Source organism: Oncorhynchus masou, unplaced genomic scaffold (genome assembly GCF_036934945.1).
Source record: "Oncorhynchus masou masou isolate Uvic2021 unplaced genomic scaffold, UVic_Omas_1.1 unplaced_scaffold_670, whole genome shotgun sequence".
Taxonomy (NCBI): Eukaryota; Metazoa; Chordata; class Actinopteri; order Salmoniformes; family Salmonidae; genus Oncorhynchus; species Oncorhynchus masou.
This window is the reverse complement of record NW_027013147.1, coordinates 323,982-340,289: the sequence shown is the minus strand read 5'-3', so window position 1 is coordinate 340,289 and position 16,308 is coordinate 323,982. Positions and strand designations below refer to the sequence as shown.

General features: G+C 43.9%; 1 protein-coding gene across 1 annotated transcript in view; it reads right to left on the bottom strand.

Annotated features, from left to right (window-relative positions):
• Positions 1 to 1,000: 1,000 nt before the first annotated feature.
• LOC135536838 (CD82 antigen-like) overlaps positions 1,001 to 16,308 on the bottom strand; it is a 72,997-nt gene continuing 57,689 nt past the window's right edge. The window contains exons 6-9 of the mRNA XM_064963084.1: positions 7,350 to 7,448; positions 6,025 to 6,198; positions 5,678 to 5,761; positions 1,001 to 2,961 (exon numbers count right to left, since the gene is read on the bottom strand). Of these exons, the coding sequence (XP_064819156.1) occupies positions 2,884 to 2,961; positions 5,678 to 5,761; positions 6,025 to 6,198; positions 7,350 to 7,448 (435 nt within the window). The 3' untranslated portion in view covers positions 1,001 to 2,883. The remainder of the gene's footprint in view (positions 2,962 to 5,677; positions 5,762 to 6,024; positions 6,199 to 7,349; positions 7,449 to 16,308) is intronic.

The window sequence follows — 16,308 nt, the reverse complement described above, 5'->3', positions numbered from 1 at the left end:
ATGGACACTTCTTCTTCTGGACTCTCTGACTGGTGTTCAGCATCTTTCCAACATGGACACTCCTTCTGGACTCTCTCTGACTGGTGTTCAGCATCTTTCCAACATGGACACTCCTTCTTCTGGACTCTCTGACTGGTGTTCAGCATCTTTCCAACATGGACACTCCTTCTGGACTCTCTCTGACTGGTGTTCAGCATCTTTCCAACATGGACACTCCTTCTTCTGGACTCTCTGACTGGTGTTCAGCATCTTTCCAACATGGACACTCCTTCTGGACTCTCTCTGACTGGTGTTCAGCATCTTTCCAACATGGACACTTTTTCTTCTGGACTCTCTGACTGGTGTTCAGCATCTTTCCAACATGGACACTCCTTCTGGACTCTCTGACTGGTGTTCAGCATCTTTCCAACATGGACACTCCTTCTGGACTCTCTCTGACTGGTGTTCAGCATCTTTCCAACATGGACACTTCTTCTGGACTCTCTGACTGGTGTTCAGCATCTTTCCAACATGGACACTCCTTCTTCTGGACTCTCTGACTGGTGTTCAGCATCTTTCCAACATGGACACTCCTTCTGGACTCTCTCTGACTGGTGTTCAGCATCTTTCCAACATGGACACTTTTTCTTCTGGACTCTCTGACTGGTGTTCAGCATCTTTCCAACATGGACACTCCTTCTGGACTCTCTGACTGGTGTTCAGCATCTTTCCAACATGGACACTCCTTCTGGCCTCTCTGACTGGTGTTCAGCGCATCTTTAACCATTAAAACACTGGGGACTTGTCTCCTCTTCCTGTTTGCTGTGTGTGTGTGGTGATAACATGTGAATTGTATCCCTGTCTCTTACTGGTTCTCTCTAACTGGATAGTTGTATTTATATCTGAACCGCCACTTCTTTTGGGGACCACCACATGGTATATGCTCTTTTTTCAGGGGGAATAGCGTGCTACATGTTTCTCAGATTTGATTCTCTGGAGAAAATCGACAGACACACATAAGTCAGTCTTATTCAATGTTTATTGAGCAAATCAAAACAGAGTCAATGGGGTGAGTATATGTCGACTGATCAAGCTAGTAGACAGAAGTTCATCAAGTTCTAAATTAATAGTCCTACCGGGAAAAAAAATGACTCCAAGGTCAAAGGTTATCAAATCAGACAACAAAACAAAAGAAGAAAAGCCTAAATATAAAACCAAAACCGTAATTCAATGTTAAAAAATATACATGAATTTAATTCGGAATGATTTACTGTACATAAAGATTTCTGGTCCAAAATGGATCTTTTCTCAAGAACAAAAATGGATGTGTTTCCCTCTTAAAAAAAACAAAACAAAAAAACAGAACCCAGCTTCTGTTATTTAAATTTGCTCTTCACTCACAGTAAAAAGGGCACCTAACATTTTTTTTGTTGTTGATCAGGGTTTAAGACAAAATGGTTCATTTCTTAACGAAACACGTATGTTTGTCTTTTGAAGAAAAATTTGATATTTACGTGAAAGTCGTCGTCAAAAAATAAAGATGAAATAAAGATGAAAAGCTTCAGAGAAACTCAACCACAATCAACAAAATTCATAACAAAGTATTCTGTTTGTCATCAAAAGATACTTGTAAACTGAGACTTTCTTTGCCACTATGGGAGGGGGATAATTAAGAGCCCCTTTAAAAGCAGTCATTCACTAGATTCAGCAGAGGGATGATTTGTTTCTTGAGCGGATGGTCAAGGAGCCGGAACACAAATCATTCGTAGACTGAAAATTGACCTCAAGAAGACCAAATAGATATAATATTTAACTTAAACTTAATAATTTCAAAGCTTGCTTAGATTTGTATACAGTCACATATATCCCTCTGTTACGTGTGGGAATACTATAGAACAGATTTACATATATATATATATCTAGCTCAGAAAACATAGGGCAGCAAATAATATCCCCTGTGGGCCACCAGTTGGGGAAGCCCCACCCTATGGGCCAAGCCCCCCTACTTTAAAGTAGCAGAATCTTGGTCCTCTTTAGTATCTCATTATTCCTATTACTTTAAACAAAATTATCAAGAAAAATATCAAAACTGCACAAAAAATGAAATACATGAAAAAGAAAACATGCAATGAAAAGAAGAAACATCTTCACAAAAAAAACGCAGATTCAGAGGCTCACGAAATACCAAACTAAATTATATACAAGGTACTATAACAAACAAAAATGCATAACTCCTCAAAACACTGAAGAACAGAAAATAAAAACAAACATTGTTTATTTTCCAGGAGTCCAATAACCCGAACTCTTCATCTTCTAGTCAGGTCAACTCAGTAACAACCGTTAACCGAACTTGAGATCTGTGAACGCAACTCACATTTTTCACAAATCTCCTAATTTAAATTCTCCAATTGAAAATCTCAAATTTTTACATTTTCAATTCATGAAAGTTACCCATGCATATCTGAAGTTAGGATTGGACCCTATGAGAGCTGACAAACAATGCCGATCATGATTGATTCCCGATGATAAAATGGATCTTTCCCCAGAAGTCAAGGATGTGGTAGACTCCATCTGCCGAGGGAAGGAGACGACCCTCCATCTCTTTCTACATCCTTGTCTTCTCTGTCCTCTCTTCACGCTTCCTGTCCTCACTTTCCCCACAGCTCTCTCTCCTGTTGTCTCTGTGACCCGGTCTGCTCTCGTCTTCCTCTCTAATCCACAACTACAGTCTCTAAAGTGCTCCGATGGAAACTGGACTGGGAGAAAAGTGCCCCCCCCCCCCCAAAAAAACCAAAAACCAAAAAATGAAATCAAATAAACATCTGCACCGAACGCGTTTCTCCAAATAAAGGGAGGGAGAGACAACGTGTGTGTGTGTGTCATAGCGTCCCCCCGTCATCATCTTCAGTACTTTGGCACTTTGGTGTAATCCTCAGTGTGTACACTCTTACACAGCCCTATGGATAGGATCATACCCAGGAGCTGTGGAAAGCAGAGGTCAGAGGTCAGAGGTCAGGTTAACAGTATCACTACATCTAAAGCCTCTCAGGAGGGTTCTCTCAATAGCTGTGATCAATGTACGCTCCTGTAGCAGGAAGTGTCTACATACATTGAAAAACAAGAGCTGCTGTCTTGGAAGTCACGTGGATTAGGTCAGAGGTCAGAAGCTGTTTCTGACAGGCATTTATTCCTCTTAATGATAAACATCTGTCTGGCTGAGAGACCTGCCTGAAAGATTCTATAGAATGTATATGTTGTCCTGGTCCTATAGAATGTATATATTGTTCTGGTCCTATAGAATGTATATGTTGTTCTGGTCCTATAGAATGTATATATTGTCCTGGTCCTATAGAATGTATATATTGTCCTGGTCCTATAGAATGTATATGTTGTCCTGGTCCTATAGAATGTATATATTGTCCTGGTCCTATAGAATGTATATGTTGTCCTGGTCCTATAGAATGTATATGTTGTCCTGGTCCAGTAGAATGTATATGTTGTCCTGGTCCAGTAGAATGTACATGTTGTCCTGGTCCAGTAGAATGTACATGTTGTTCTGGTCCTGTAGAATGTTGTTCTGGTCCTGTAGAATGTTGTTCTGGTCCTGTAGAATGTTGTTCTGGTCCTGCTGTCTCTGCCTGGCCGGTTCCCCTCTTTCCACTGAGATTCTCTGCCTCTAACCCTATTACAGGGGCTGAGTCACTGGCTTACTGGGGCTCTCTCATGCCGTCCCTGGAGGGGGTGCGTCACCTGAGTGGGTTGATTCACTGATGTGGTCATCCTGTCTGGGTTGGCACCCCCCCTTGGGTTGTGCCATGGCGGAGATCTTTGCGGGCTATACTCAGCCCTAGGACCATGTCCCAGGACGACCTGACATGATGACTCCTTGCTGTCCCCCTGGCCGTGCTGCTGCTCCAGTTTCAACTGTTCTGCCTTATTATTATTCGACCATGCTGGTCATTTATGAACATTTGAACATCTTGGCCATGTTCTGTTATAATCTCTACCCGGCACAGCCAGAAGAGGACTGGCCACCCCACATAACCTAGGAAGAAACCTAGAGAGGAACCAGGCTTTGGCCTTTCTAGGGAGTTTTTCCTAACCAAAGTGCTTCTACACCTGCATTGCTTGCTGTTTGGGGTTTTAGGCTGGGTTTCTGTACAGCACTGAGATATCAGCTGATGTACGAAGGGCTATATAAATAAATTTGATTTGATTTGATCTGTAGAATGTTGCTCTGGTCCTGAAGAATGTTGTTCCGGTCCTGTAGAATGTATATGTTGTTCCGGTCCTGTAGAATGTATATGTTGTTCCGGTCCTGTAGAATGTATATGTTGTTCCGGTCCTGTAGAATGTATATGTTGTTCCGGTCCTGTAGAATGTATATGTTGTTCCGGTCCTGTAGAATGTATATGTTGTTCCGGTCCTGTAGAATGTATATGTTGTTCCGGTCCTGTAGAATGTTGTTCTGGTCCTGTAGAATGTTGTTCTGGTCCTGTAGAATGTTGTTCTGGTCCAGTAGAATGTACATGTTGTTCTGGTCCAGTAGAATGTACATGTTGTTCTGGTCCTGTAGAATGTTGTTCTGGTCCAGTAGAATGTACATGTTGTTCTGGTCCAGTAGAATGTACATGTTGTTCTGGTCCTGTAGAATGTACATGTTGTTCTGGTCCAGTAGAATGTACATGTTGTTCTGGTCCAGTAGAATGTACATGTTGTTCTGGTCCAGTAGAATGTACATGTTGTTCTGGTCCAGTAGAATGTACATGTTGTTCTGGTCCAGTAGAATGTACATGTTGTTCTGGTCCAGTAGAATGTACATGTTGTTCTGGTCCAGTAGAATGTACATGTTGTTCTGGTCCTATAGAATGTTGTTCTGGTCCAGAAGAATGTATATGTTGTTCTGGTCCAGTAGAATGTATATGTTGTTCTGGTCCAGTAGAATGTATATGTTGTTCTGGTCCAGTAGAATGTATATGTTGTTCTGGTCCAGTAGAATGTATATGTTGTTCTGGTCCTATAGAATGTTGTTCTGGTCCTATAGAATGTTGTTCTGGTCCTATAGAATGTATATGTTGTTCTGGTCCTGTAGAATGTATATGTTGTTCTGGTCCTATAGAATTTATATGTTATTCTGGTCCTATAGAATGTTGTTCTGGTCCTATAGAATGTATATGTTGTTCTGGTCCTATAGAATGTATATGTTATTCTGGTCCTATAGAATGTATATGTTATTCTGGTCCTATAGAATGTATATGTTATTCTGGTCCTATAGAATGTATATGTTGTTCTGGTCCTATAGAATTTATATGTTATTCTGGTCCTATAGAATGTTGTTCTGGTCCTATAGAATGTATATGTTATTCTGGTCCTATAGAATTTATATGTTATTCTGGTCCTATAGAATGTTGTTCTGGTCCTATAGAATGTATATGTTGTTCTGGTCCTATAGAATGTATATGTTGTTCTGGTCCTATAGAATTTATATGTTATTCTGGTCCTATAGAATGTATATGTTATTCTGGTCCTATAGAATGTATATGTTGTTCTGGTCCTATAGAATTTATATGTTATTCTGGTCCTATAGAATGTTGTTCTGGTCCTATAGAATGTTGTTCTGGTCCTATAGAATGTTGTTCTGGTCCTATAGAATGTATATGTTGTTCTGGTTCTATAGAATGTATATGTTGTTCTTTACCTCGATGACAGCCACTCCCAGGCAGACCCCCAGGATCACTCCAACGTTGGCAAACAGCCAGCTCTCTACACTGGAGTTACAGCCCTGAGGGAGGGAGGGAGGGAGGGAGGGAGGGAGGGAGGGAGGGAGGGAGACAGAGATGTATATGAAACACAGTCCAATATATTAACAGATGAGGGTGGTGTTGAGTGATGTTCATGTTGTAAGTAATTCAGTGACGGAGTCCAACACTGTGGCCATATATCAAAGGAACAGACTGATACACGTATAGCACAATGACAAGCCTCTAATGTGGGAGTGTTCTCTCAATCAACCAACCAATCAACTAATATATGAAGAGTTCTTACCCTGTCGTAGACGGGCCAATCAAGTGACTGTGCCTCACAGAAACCACTGTCGGAGGAGTTACCCTCAACCAGAGACACGTTCTGACAGGAACACGGGAACAACAGCTGGGAACTGTTCACTATGACAGCATTACCATGCCAGTCCATACGGCCACTCCATCCACAACACTCCATCTAGAGAGAGAGGGGGGATGGAGGGAAGGAGAGAGAGGGGGGATGGACAGAGGGAAGGAGAGAGAAGGGGGATGAGAGAAAGTGGGGGAGGGAGAGGTAGAGAGAGAGGGGGAGGGAGAGGTAGAGAGAAAGTGGGGGAGGGAGAGGTAGAGAGAAAGTGGGGGAGAGGAGAGTCATTAAAGGTAGACAATAATAGAGAGGAAACATGTCCAGAGAGAGAATGAGAGGGGAAACCCAAGAAGTCCAGTCATTTTCAGATAGATCAACGCTGACTAGCAACCCTATACTGTAAGTATCGTTTTACAATGAACTTAGGACAATGTTGAAGCTTCTGAAGGCGTTTACAAGGAGCTGAGAGGTGGAGTTCTCTCCACTTCCTTTGTTTGAAATCACTTTTCCAGACGGACGGAGCTTTAAGAGAGTAAATGCAAGTCTAATGTCTGTACAGAGAGCCTCACACCAGCCTCACACCAGCCTCACACCCTAGACTCCTTACATCAGAAGGTTTGTTTCACTTCACTAACTGACAATTCTTTGCAATTGAATGGTTAAGATTCATTGTATTTTAATACATTTTACACCACTTGCCACTTTACCGTAAAAACTACAGGTCCTGTTAAACCTCTTTTGGTCGACTGGTGTGGTGACTTTACCGTAAAAACTACAGGTCCTGCTAAACCTCTTTTGGTCGACTGGTGTGGTGACTTTACCGTAAAAACTACAGGTCCTGCTAAACCTCTTTTGGTCGACTGGTGTGGTGACTTTACCGTAAAAACTACAGGTCCAGCTAAACCTCTTTTGGTCGACTGGTGTGGTGACTTTACCGTAAAAACTACAGGTCCTGCTAAACCTCTTTTGGTCGACTGGTGTGGTGACTTTACCGTAAAAACTACAGGTCCTGCTAAACCTCTTCTGGTCGACTGGTGTGGTGACTTTACCGTAAAAACTACAGGTCCTGCTAAACCTCTTTTGGTCGACTGGTGTGGTGACTTTACCGTAAAAACTACAGGTCCTTTTAAACCTCTTTTGGTCGACTGGTGACTTCTGAACTGGTCGGATTTGACCTCCGTTGCAAGTCAAAATAACACCCCCCCTTCTCGTAGTTCAAAATGGTTAGAAGTAAGGGAAGATGATCTGTGCTCTACTCTCACCGTCCTCTGTATGTAATCCCAGGCCTGCTCGGTGGTGCTGTTCTTGCCAGGGTAGTTGCTCAGGATCTGGGTCACGATGTTGGACATCTCCTTATTTAGCTGAGACAGAGATACAGAGACGGACACAGAGACATAAAGACAGAGACAGACAGAGAGAGAGACAGAGAGTGAGAGAGACACAGACAGACGAGAGAGAGAAGGGGGGGAAACCAGTCAGTAAACCAGTCATTCAATGAGTCAAATCAGACAGCCAGTGTTGGTTTCTAAACTACTCTAAAAGTTTCTAGACACAACCACAAAACCTGGAGAGAAAATACAATGCCCAGAACTAGAGATACAAATCAGTTGAATAAATCTGAGTAAATTCCTGTAGACCAACATCCCTGATCATTGAAAACTAGCATTGTTTTGTAATGTGTTTATCTTACGGCTCCCACTCATCTCTGACCCCTCCCACTCATCTCTGACCCCTCCCACTCATCTCTGACCCCTCCCACTCATCTCTGACCCCTCCCACTCATCTCTGACCCCTCCCACTCATCTCTGACCCCTCCCCGTTCCTTCTCTGTTGAATCAGGGCAAATAGAGTTTCTCTCCCAAATGACACCCTATTCCCTTTATAGTGCACTACTTTTAACAAGGGTGTAAAGGGCTCCAGTCAAAAGTAGTGCACTATATAGGGAATAGGGCTCTGGTCTATAATAGTACCACTATATAGGGAATAGGGCTCTGGTCTATAGTAGTACCACTATATAGGGAATAGGGCTCTGGTCAATAGTAGTACCACTATATAGGGAATAGGACTCTGGTCTATAGTAGTACCACTATATAGGGAATAGGGCTCTGGTCTATAGTAGTACCACTATATAGGGAATAGGGCTCTGGTCTATAATAGTACCACTATATAGGGAATAGGGCTCTGGTCTATAGTAGTACCACTATATAGGGAATAGGGCTCTGGTCTATAGTAGTACCACTATATAGAGAATAGGGCTCTGGTCTATAGTAGTACCACTATATAGGGAATAGGGCTCTGGTCAATAGTAGTACCACTATATAGGGAATAGGGCTCTGGTCTATAGTAGTAGCATTATACAGGGAATAGGGCTCTGGTCAATAGTAGTACCACTATATAGGGAATAGGGCTCTGGTCTATAGTAGTGCCACTGTATAGGGAATAGGGCTCTGGTCTATAGTAGTACCACTATATAGGGAATAGGGCTCTGGTCTATAGTACTACCACTATATAGGGAATAGGGCTCTGGTCTATAGTAGTACCACTATATAGGGAATAGGGCTCTGGTCTATAGTAGTGCCACTGTATAGGGAATAGGGCTCTGGTCTATAGTAGTAACACTATATAGGGAAAAGGGCTCCATTTGGGTCAGAGTTTTTTTCTGCCCTAAAAGCTTTCAGGTGGGTGTCGTTTAAGAGCAGAACGACAGGAAGTTCGATGGTTGTTTTGTTTTGAACCTGTATTGAACCAGGAAGTCTCATTGAAGTCAGAAGGGAGACCTGGCATGTCTTCCTATGGTGAGACATGTGCTCTCTCAATGAGCCTTTACAATATTCCTCGCTTCGCATCTCCTCACTTCCTATATCCTCACCTCCTTCTCAACCGTAGGCCCGGCGACAGGCCCAGGGCCCGGCCCGGCGACAGGCCCAGGGCCCGGCCCGGCGACAGGCCCAGGGCCCGGCCCGGCGACAGGCCCAGGGCCCGGCCCGGCGACAGGCCCAGGGCCCGGCCCGGCGACAGGCCCAGGGCCCGGCCCGGCGACAGGCCCAGGCGACAGGCCCAGGCGACAGGCCCAGGCGACAGGCCCAGCGACAGGCCCAGCAAAAGGCCCGGCAAAAGGCCCGGCAAAAGGCCCGGCAAAAGGCCCGGCAAAAGGCCCGGCAAAAGGCCCAGCAAAAGGCCCAGCAAAAGGCCCAGCAAAAGGCCCGGCAAAAGGCCCAGCAAAAGGTCCAGCAAAAGGCCCAGCAAAAGGCCCAGCAAAAGGCCCAGCGTGGTTAGCTACATGATTTGGAACATGTCTGTTGTGTTGAAATGCTTAGTTATAGGGAACAGAGTATTACTGAGAAATCAGATCTTGTTTAAAGTGCTGAAGCAGCAACATGTCCAGTCTTGTCCATCTGGCAGGTTATCATTGTCCATCTGGCAGAGAGGCTGCAGCCGCCGGCTGATGCTGTAAAATCCCTGAAGTTGGAGACGCTGAGAGCTCAGAGGTCAAATATACTGTTAAGATTTTCTACTGCCAAGTTTACACCTTCGCTATTACGCTGTACGCTCTTGTTGGCTGGCCCTCGGTTCATACTTGTCGCCAAACCCACTGGCTCCAGGTCATCTACAAGTCTTTGCTAGGTAAAAGACCCTGCCTTATCTCAGCTCACTGGTCACCATAGCAGCACCCACACGTAGCACGCACTCCAGCAGGTATATTTCACTGGTCATCCCCAAAGCCAATTCCTCCTTTGGTCGCCTTTCCTTCCAGTTCTCTGCTTCCAATGACTGGAACAAACTACAAAAATCACTGAAGCTGGAGACGCACATCTCCCTCACTAACTTTAAGCATCGGCTGTCAGAGCAGCTCACAGATCACTGTACCTGTACACAGCCCATCTGTAAACAGCCCATCCAATCTACCTCATCCCCATACTGTTATTATATATATTTATTTTTGCTCCTTTGCACCCCAGTATCTCTACTTGAACATTCATCTTCTGCACATCTATCACTCCAGTGTTTAATTGCTCAATGGTAATTATTTCACCACTATGGCCTATTTATTGCCTCACCTCCCTAATCGTACCTCATTTGCACACACTGTATATAGACTTTCTCTACTGTATTATTGACTGTATGTTTGTTTATTCCATGTGTAACTCTGTGTTGTTGTTTGTGTCGCAGTAGGTTGCTTTATATTGGCCAGGTCGTAGTTGTAAATGAGAACTTGTTCTCACCTGGCCTACCTGGTTAAATAAAGGGGACCTGGCCTATCTGGTTAAATAAAGGTGATCTGGTCTACCTGGTTAAATAAAAGGTGATCTGGTCTACCTGGTTAAATAAAGGTGATCTGGTCTACCTGGTTAAATAAAGGTGATCTGGTCTACCTGGTTAAATAAAGGTGATCTGGTCTACCTGGTTAAATAAAGGTGATCTGGTCTACCTGGTTAAATAAAGGTGATCTGGTCTACCTGGTTAAATAAAGGTGATCTGGTCTACCTGGTTAAATAAAAGGTGATCTGGTCTACCTGGTTACTGGTTAAATAAAGGTGATCTGGTCTACCTGGTTAAATAAAGGTGACCTGGTCTACCTGGTTAAATAAAAGGTGACCTGGTCTACCTGGTTAAATAAAGGTGATCTGGTCTACCTGGTTAAATAAAGGTGATCTGGTCTACCTGGTTAAATAAAGGTGATCTGGTCTACCGGGTTAAATAAAGGTGATCTGGTCTACCGGGTTAAATAAAGGTGATCTGGTCTACCGGGTTAAATAAAGGTGATCTGGTCTACCTGGTTAAATAAAGGTGATCTGGTCTACCTGGTTAAATAAAGGTGATCTGGTCTACCGGGTTAAATAAAGGTGATCTGGTCTACCGGGTTAAATAAAGGTGATCTGGTCTACCTGGTTAAATAAAGGTGATCTGGTCTACCTGGTTAAATAAAAGGTGACCTGGTCTACCTGGTTAAATAAAAGGTGAAATAAAAAACTAAATGAATGTTAAATGTTAGATCCAGACTTGGTTCTATTTCAGATCCAAAAAGCAGGAAACTTCAGGGATAATATCTATGGCTGTCCCAAACAGCACCCTCTTCCCTAAGTAGTGCAGTACTTCAGGGATAATATATATGGCTTTCCCAAACAGCACCCTCTTCCCTAAGTAGTGCAGTACTTCAGGGATAATATATATGGCTTTCCCAAACAGCACCCTCTTCCCTAAGTAGTGCAGTACTTCAGGGATAATATATATATATATATATATATATGACTGTCCCAAACAGCACCCTCTTCCCTAAGTAGTGCAGTACTTCAGGGATAATATCTATGGCTGTCCCAAACAGCACACTCCTCCCTTTATAGTGCAGTACTTCAGGGATAATATATATGGCTTTCCCAAACAGCACCCTCTTCCCTAAGTAGTGCAGTACTTCAGGGATAATATATATGGCTTTCCCAAACAGCACCCTCTTCCCTAAGTAGTGCAGTACTTCAGGGATAATATATATGGCTGTCCCAAACAGCAACCTCTTCCCTAAGTAGTGCAGTACTTCAGGGATAATATATATGGCTGTCCCAAACAGCACCCTCTTCCCTAAGTAGTGCAGTACTTCAGGGATAATATATATGGCTGTCCCAAACAGCAACCTCTTCCCTAAGTAGTGCACTACATCAGGGATAATATCTATGGCTTTCCCAAACAGCAACCTCTTCCCTAAGTAGTGCAGTACTTCAGGGATAATATCTATGGCTGTCCCAAACAGCACCCTCTTCCCTAAGTAGTGCAGTACTTCAGGGATAATATCTATGGCTGTCCCAAACAGCACCCTCTTCCCTAAGTAGTGCAGTACTTCAGGGATAATATCTATGGCTGTCCCAAACAGCACCCTCTTCCCTAAGTAGTGCAGTACTTCAGGGATAATATATATGGCTGTCCCAAACAGCACCCTCTTCCCTAAGTAGTGCAGTACTTCAGGGATAATATATATATATATATATATATATATGACTGTCCCAAACAGCACCCTCTTCCCTAAGTAGTGCAGTACTTCAGGGATAATATCTATGGCCGTCCCAAACAGCACACTCCTCCCTTTATAGTGCAGTACTTCAGGGATAATATATATGGCTTTCCCAAACAGCACCCTCTTCCCTAAGTAGTGCAGTACTTCAGGGATAATATATATGGCTTTCCCAAACAGCACCCTCTTCCCTAAGTAGTGCAGTACTTCAGGGATAATATATATGGCTGTCCCAAACAGCAACCTCTTCCCTAAGTAGTGCAGTACTTCAGGGATAATATATATGGCTGTCCCAAACAGCACCCTCTTCCCTAAGTAGTGCAGTACTTCAGGGATAATATATATGGCTGTCCCAAACAGCAACCTCTTCCCTAAGTAGTGCACTACATCAGGGATAATATCTATGGCTTTCCCAAACAGCAACCTCTTCCCTAAGTAGTGCAGTACTTCAGGGATAATATCTATATGGCTGTCCCAAACAGCACCCTCTTCCCTAAGTAGTGCAGTACTTCAGGGATAATATCTATGGCTGTCCCAAACAGCACCCTCTTCCCTAAGTAGTGCAGTACTTCAGGGATAATATCTATGGCTGTCCCAAACAGCACCCTCTTCCCTAAGTAGTGCAGTACTTCAGGGATAATATATATGGCTGTCCCAAACAGCACCCTCTTCCCTAAGTAGTGCAGTACTTCAGGGATAATATATATATATATATATATATATATATATATGACTGTCCCAAACAGCACCCTCTTCCCTAAGTAGTGCAGTACTTCAGGGATAATATCTATGGCTGTCCCAAACAGCACACTCCTCCCTTTATAGTGCAGTACTTCAGGGATAATATATATGGCTTTCCCAAACAGCACCCTCTTCCCTAAGTAGTGCAGTACTTCAGGGATAATATATATGGCTTTCCCAAACAGCACCCTCTTCCCTAAGTAGTGCAGTACTTCAGGGATAATATATATGGCTGTCCCAAACAGCAACCTCTTCCCTAAGTAGTGCAGTACTTCAGGGATAATATATATGGCTGTCCCAAACAGCACCCTCTTCCCTAAGTAGTGCAGTACTTCAGGGATAATATATATGGCTGTCCCAAACAGCACCCTCTTCCCTAAGTAGTGCAGTACTTCAGGGATAATATATATGGCTGTCCCAAACAGCACCCTCTTCCCTAAGTAGTGCAGTACTTCAGGGATAATATCTATGGCTGTCCCAAACAGCACCCTCTTCCCTAAGTAGTGCAGTACTTCAGGGATAATATATATGGCTGTCCCAAACAGCACCCTCTTCCCTAAGTAGTGCAGTACTTCAGGGATAATATATATGGCTGTCCCAAACAGCACCCTCTTCCCTAAGTAGTGCAGTACTTCAGGGATAATATATATGGCTTTCCCAAACAGCACCCTCTTCCCTAAGTAGTGCAGTACTTCAGGGATAATATCTATGGCTTTCCCAAACAGCACCCTCTTCCCTAAGTAGTGCAGTACTTCAGGGATAATATATATGGCTGTCCCAAACAGCACCCTCTTCCCTAAGTAGTGCAGTACTTCAGGGATAATATATATGGCTGTCCCAAACAGCACCCTCTTCCCTAAGTAGTGCAGTACTTCAGGGATAATATATATGGCTGTCCCAAACAGCACCCTCTTCCCTAAGTAGTGCAGTACTTCAGGGATAATATATATGGCTGTCCCAAACAGCACCCTCTTCCCTAAGTAGTGCAGTACTTTAGGGATAATATATATGGCTGTCCCAAACAGCACCCTCTTCCCTAAGTAGTGCAGTACTTCAAGGATAATATATATGGCTGTCCCAAACAGCACCCTCTTCCCTAAGTAGTGCAGTACTTCAGGGATAATATCTATGGCTGTCCCAAACAGCACCCTCTTCCCTAAGTAGTGCAGTACTTCAGGGATAATATCTATGGCTGTCCCAAACAGCACCCTCTTCCCTAAGTAGTGCAGTACTTCAGGGATAATATATATGGCTGTCCCAAACAGCACCCTCTTCCCTAAGTAGTGCAGTACTTCAGGGATAATATCTATGGCTGTCCCAAACAGCACCCTCTTCCCTAAGTAGTGCAGTACTTCAGGGATAATATATATGGCTGTCCCAAACAGCACCCTCTTCCCTAAGTAGTGCAGTACTTCAGGGATAGTGTCCCAAACAGTACTTCTTCCCTAAGGGATACTTCAGGGATAATATCTATGGCTGTCCCAAACAGCACCCTCTTCCCTAAGTAGTGCAGTACTTCAGGGATAATATATATGGCTGTCCCAAACAGCACCCTCTTCCCTAAGTAGTGCAGTACTTCAGGGATAATATATATGGCTGTCCCAAACAGCACCCTCTTCCCTAAGTAGTGCAGTACTTCAGGGATAATATATATGGCTGTCCCAAACAGCACCCTCTTCCCTAAGTAGTGCAGTACTTCAGGGATAATATATATGGCTGTCCCAAACAGCACCCTCTTCCCTAAGTAGTGCAGTACTTCAGGGATAATATCTATGGCTGTCCCAAACAGCACCCTCTTCCCTAAGTAGTGCAGTACTTCAGGGATAATATCTCTGGCTGTCCCAAACAGCACCCTCTTCCCTAAGTAGTGCAGTACTTCAGGGATAATATATATGGCTGTCCCAAACAGCACCCTCTTCCCTAAGTAGTGCAGTACTTCAGGGATAATATCTATGGCTGTCCCAAACAGCACCCTCTTCCCTAAGTAGTGCAGTACTTCAGGGATAATATCTATGGCTGTCCCAAACAGCACCCTCTTCCCTAAGTAGTGCAGTACTTCAGGGATAATATATATATATATATGGCTGTCCCAAACAGCACCCTCTTCCCTAAGTAGTGCAGTACTTCAGGGATAATATCTATGGCTGTCCCAAACACCACCCTCTTCCCTAAGTAGTGCAGTACTTCAGGGATAATATCTATGGCTGTCCCAAACAGCACCCTCTTCCCTAAGTAGTGCAGTACTTCAGGGATAATATCTATGGCTTTCCCAAACAGCACCCTCTTCCCTAAGTAGTGCAGTACTTCAGGGATAATATATATGGCTGTCCCAAACAGCACCCTCTTCCCTAAGTAGTGCAGTACTTCAGGGATAATATATATGGCTGTCCCAAACAGCACCCTCTTCCCTAAGTAGTGCAGTACTTCAGGGATAATATATATATATATATGGCTGTCCCAAACAGCACCCTCTTCCCTAAGTAGTGCAGTACTTCAGGGATAATATCTATGGCTTTCCCAAACAGCACCCTCGTCCCTAAGTAGTGCAGTACTTCAGGGATAATATATATGGCTGTCCCAAACAGCACCCTCTTCCCTAAGTAGTGCAGTACTTCAGGGATAATATATATGGCTGTCCCAAACAGCACCCTCTTCCCTAAGTAGTGCAGTACTTCAGGGATAATATCTATGACTGTCCCAAACAGCACCCTCTTCCCTAAGTAGTGCACTAATTCAGGGATACATAAGAGATAATATCTATGGCTGTCCCAAATGGCATCCTCCTCCCTAAGTAGTGCACTATAGAGGGAAGAGGGGTGCCGTTTGGGACTCAAACAATATTTGTGTCTGAGAGGTGGATTTCAGCTGTACGGTGTTTCCTAGTCAGATATTTCCCTTCAAGTCCACTGGGAGAGACAGGCAGTGTGTGTGTGTGTGTGTGTGTGTGTGTGTGTGTGTGTGTGTGTGTGTGTGTGTGTGTGTGTGTGTGTGTGTGTGTGTGTGTGTGTGGTGGCTGAACCAAGCCAAACTATCCAATCCAGCCAGGATGGGTTCTGTTCCATTACAAGTCTATATCTTCTGCTACAATTTGCTAGGTCATTCCAAACCAGCGAGAAAGTTATAGAAGGTGTGCGTGTGCATGTTTCTCCAATTATCCACATCTGTGTTCAAACATCTCTCCAGCTGGTGTGAGTGTGTTCCTACGAGCAGCAGTCACCCTCTCTCTGACCCCTCTCCGCACCGACACAGACCTCTCTCTCTGACCCCTCTGCTTACTTCCTCTCACTGACAGACACACACCTGGCCAGGCTTTCCTCTGGTCCTCCTGGGGCCTCTGGGGCCAAGGCCTCCTTAAACAATAATCACCACCACGACACTAGTGCCTCGTTCCATATGTGTTATTTCATTTTGATGTCTTACCTATTATTCTACATGTATATGTTGTTCTGGTCCAGTAGAATGTATATGTTGTTCTGGTC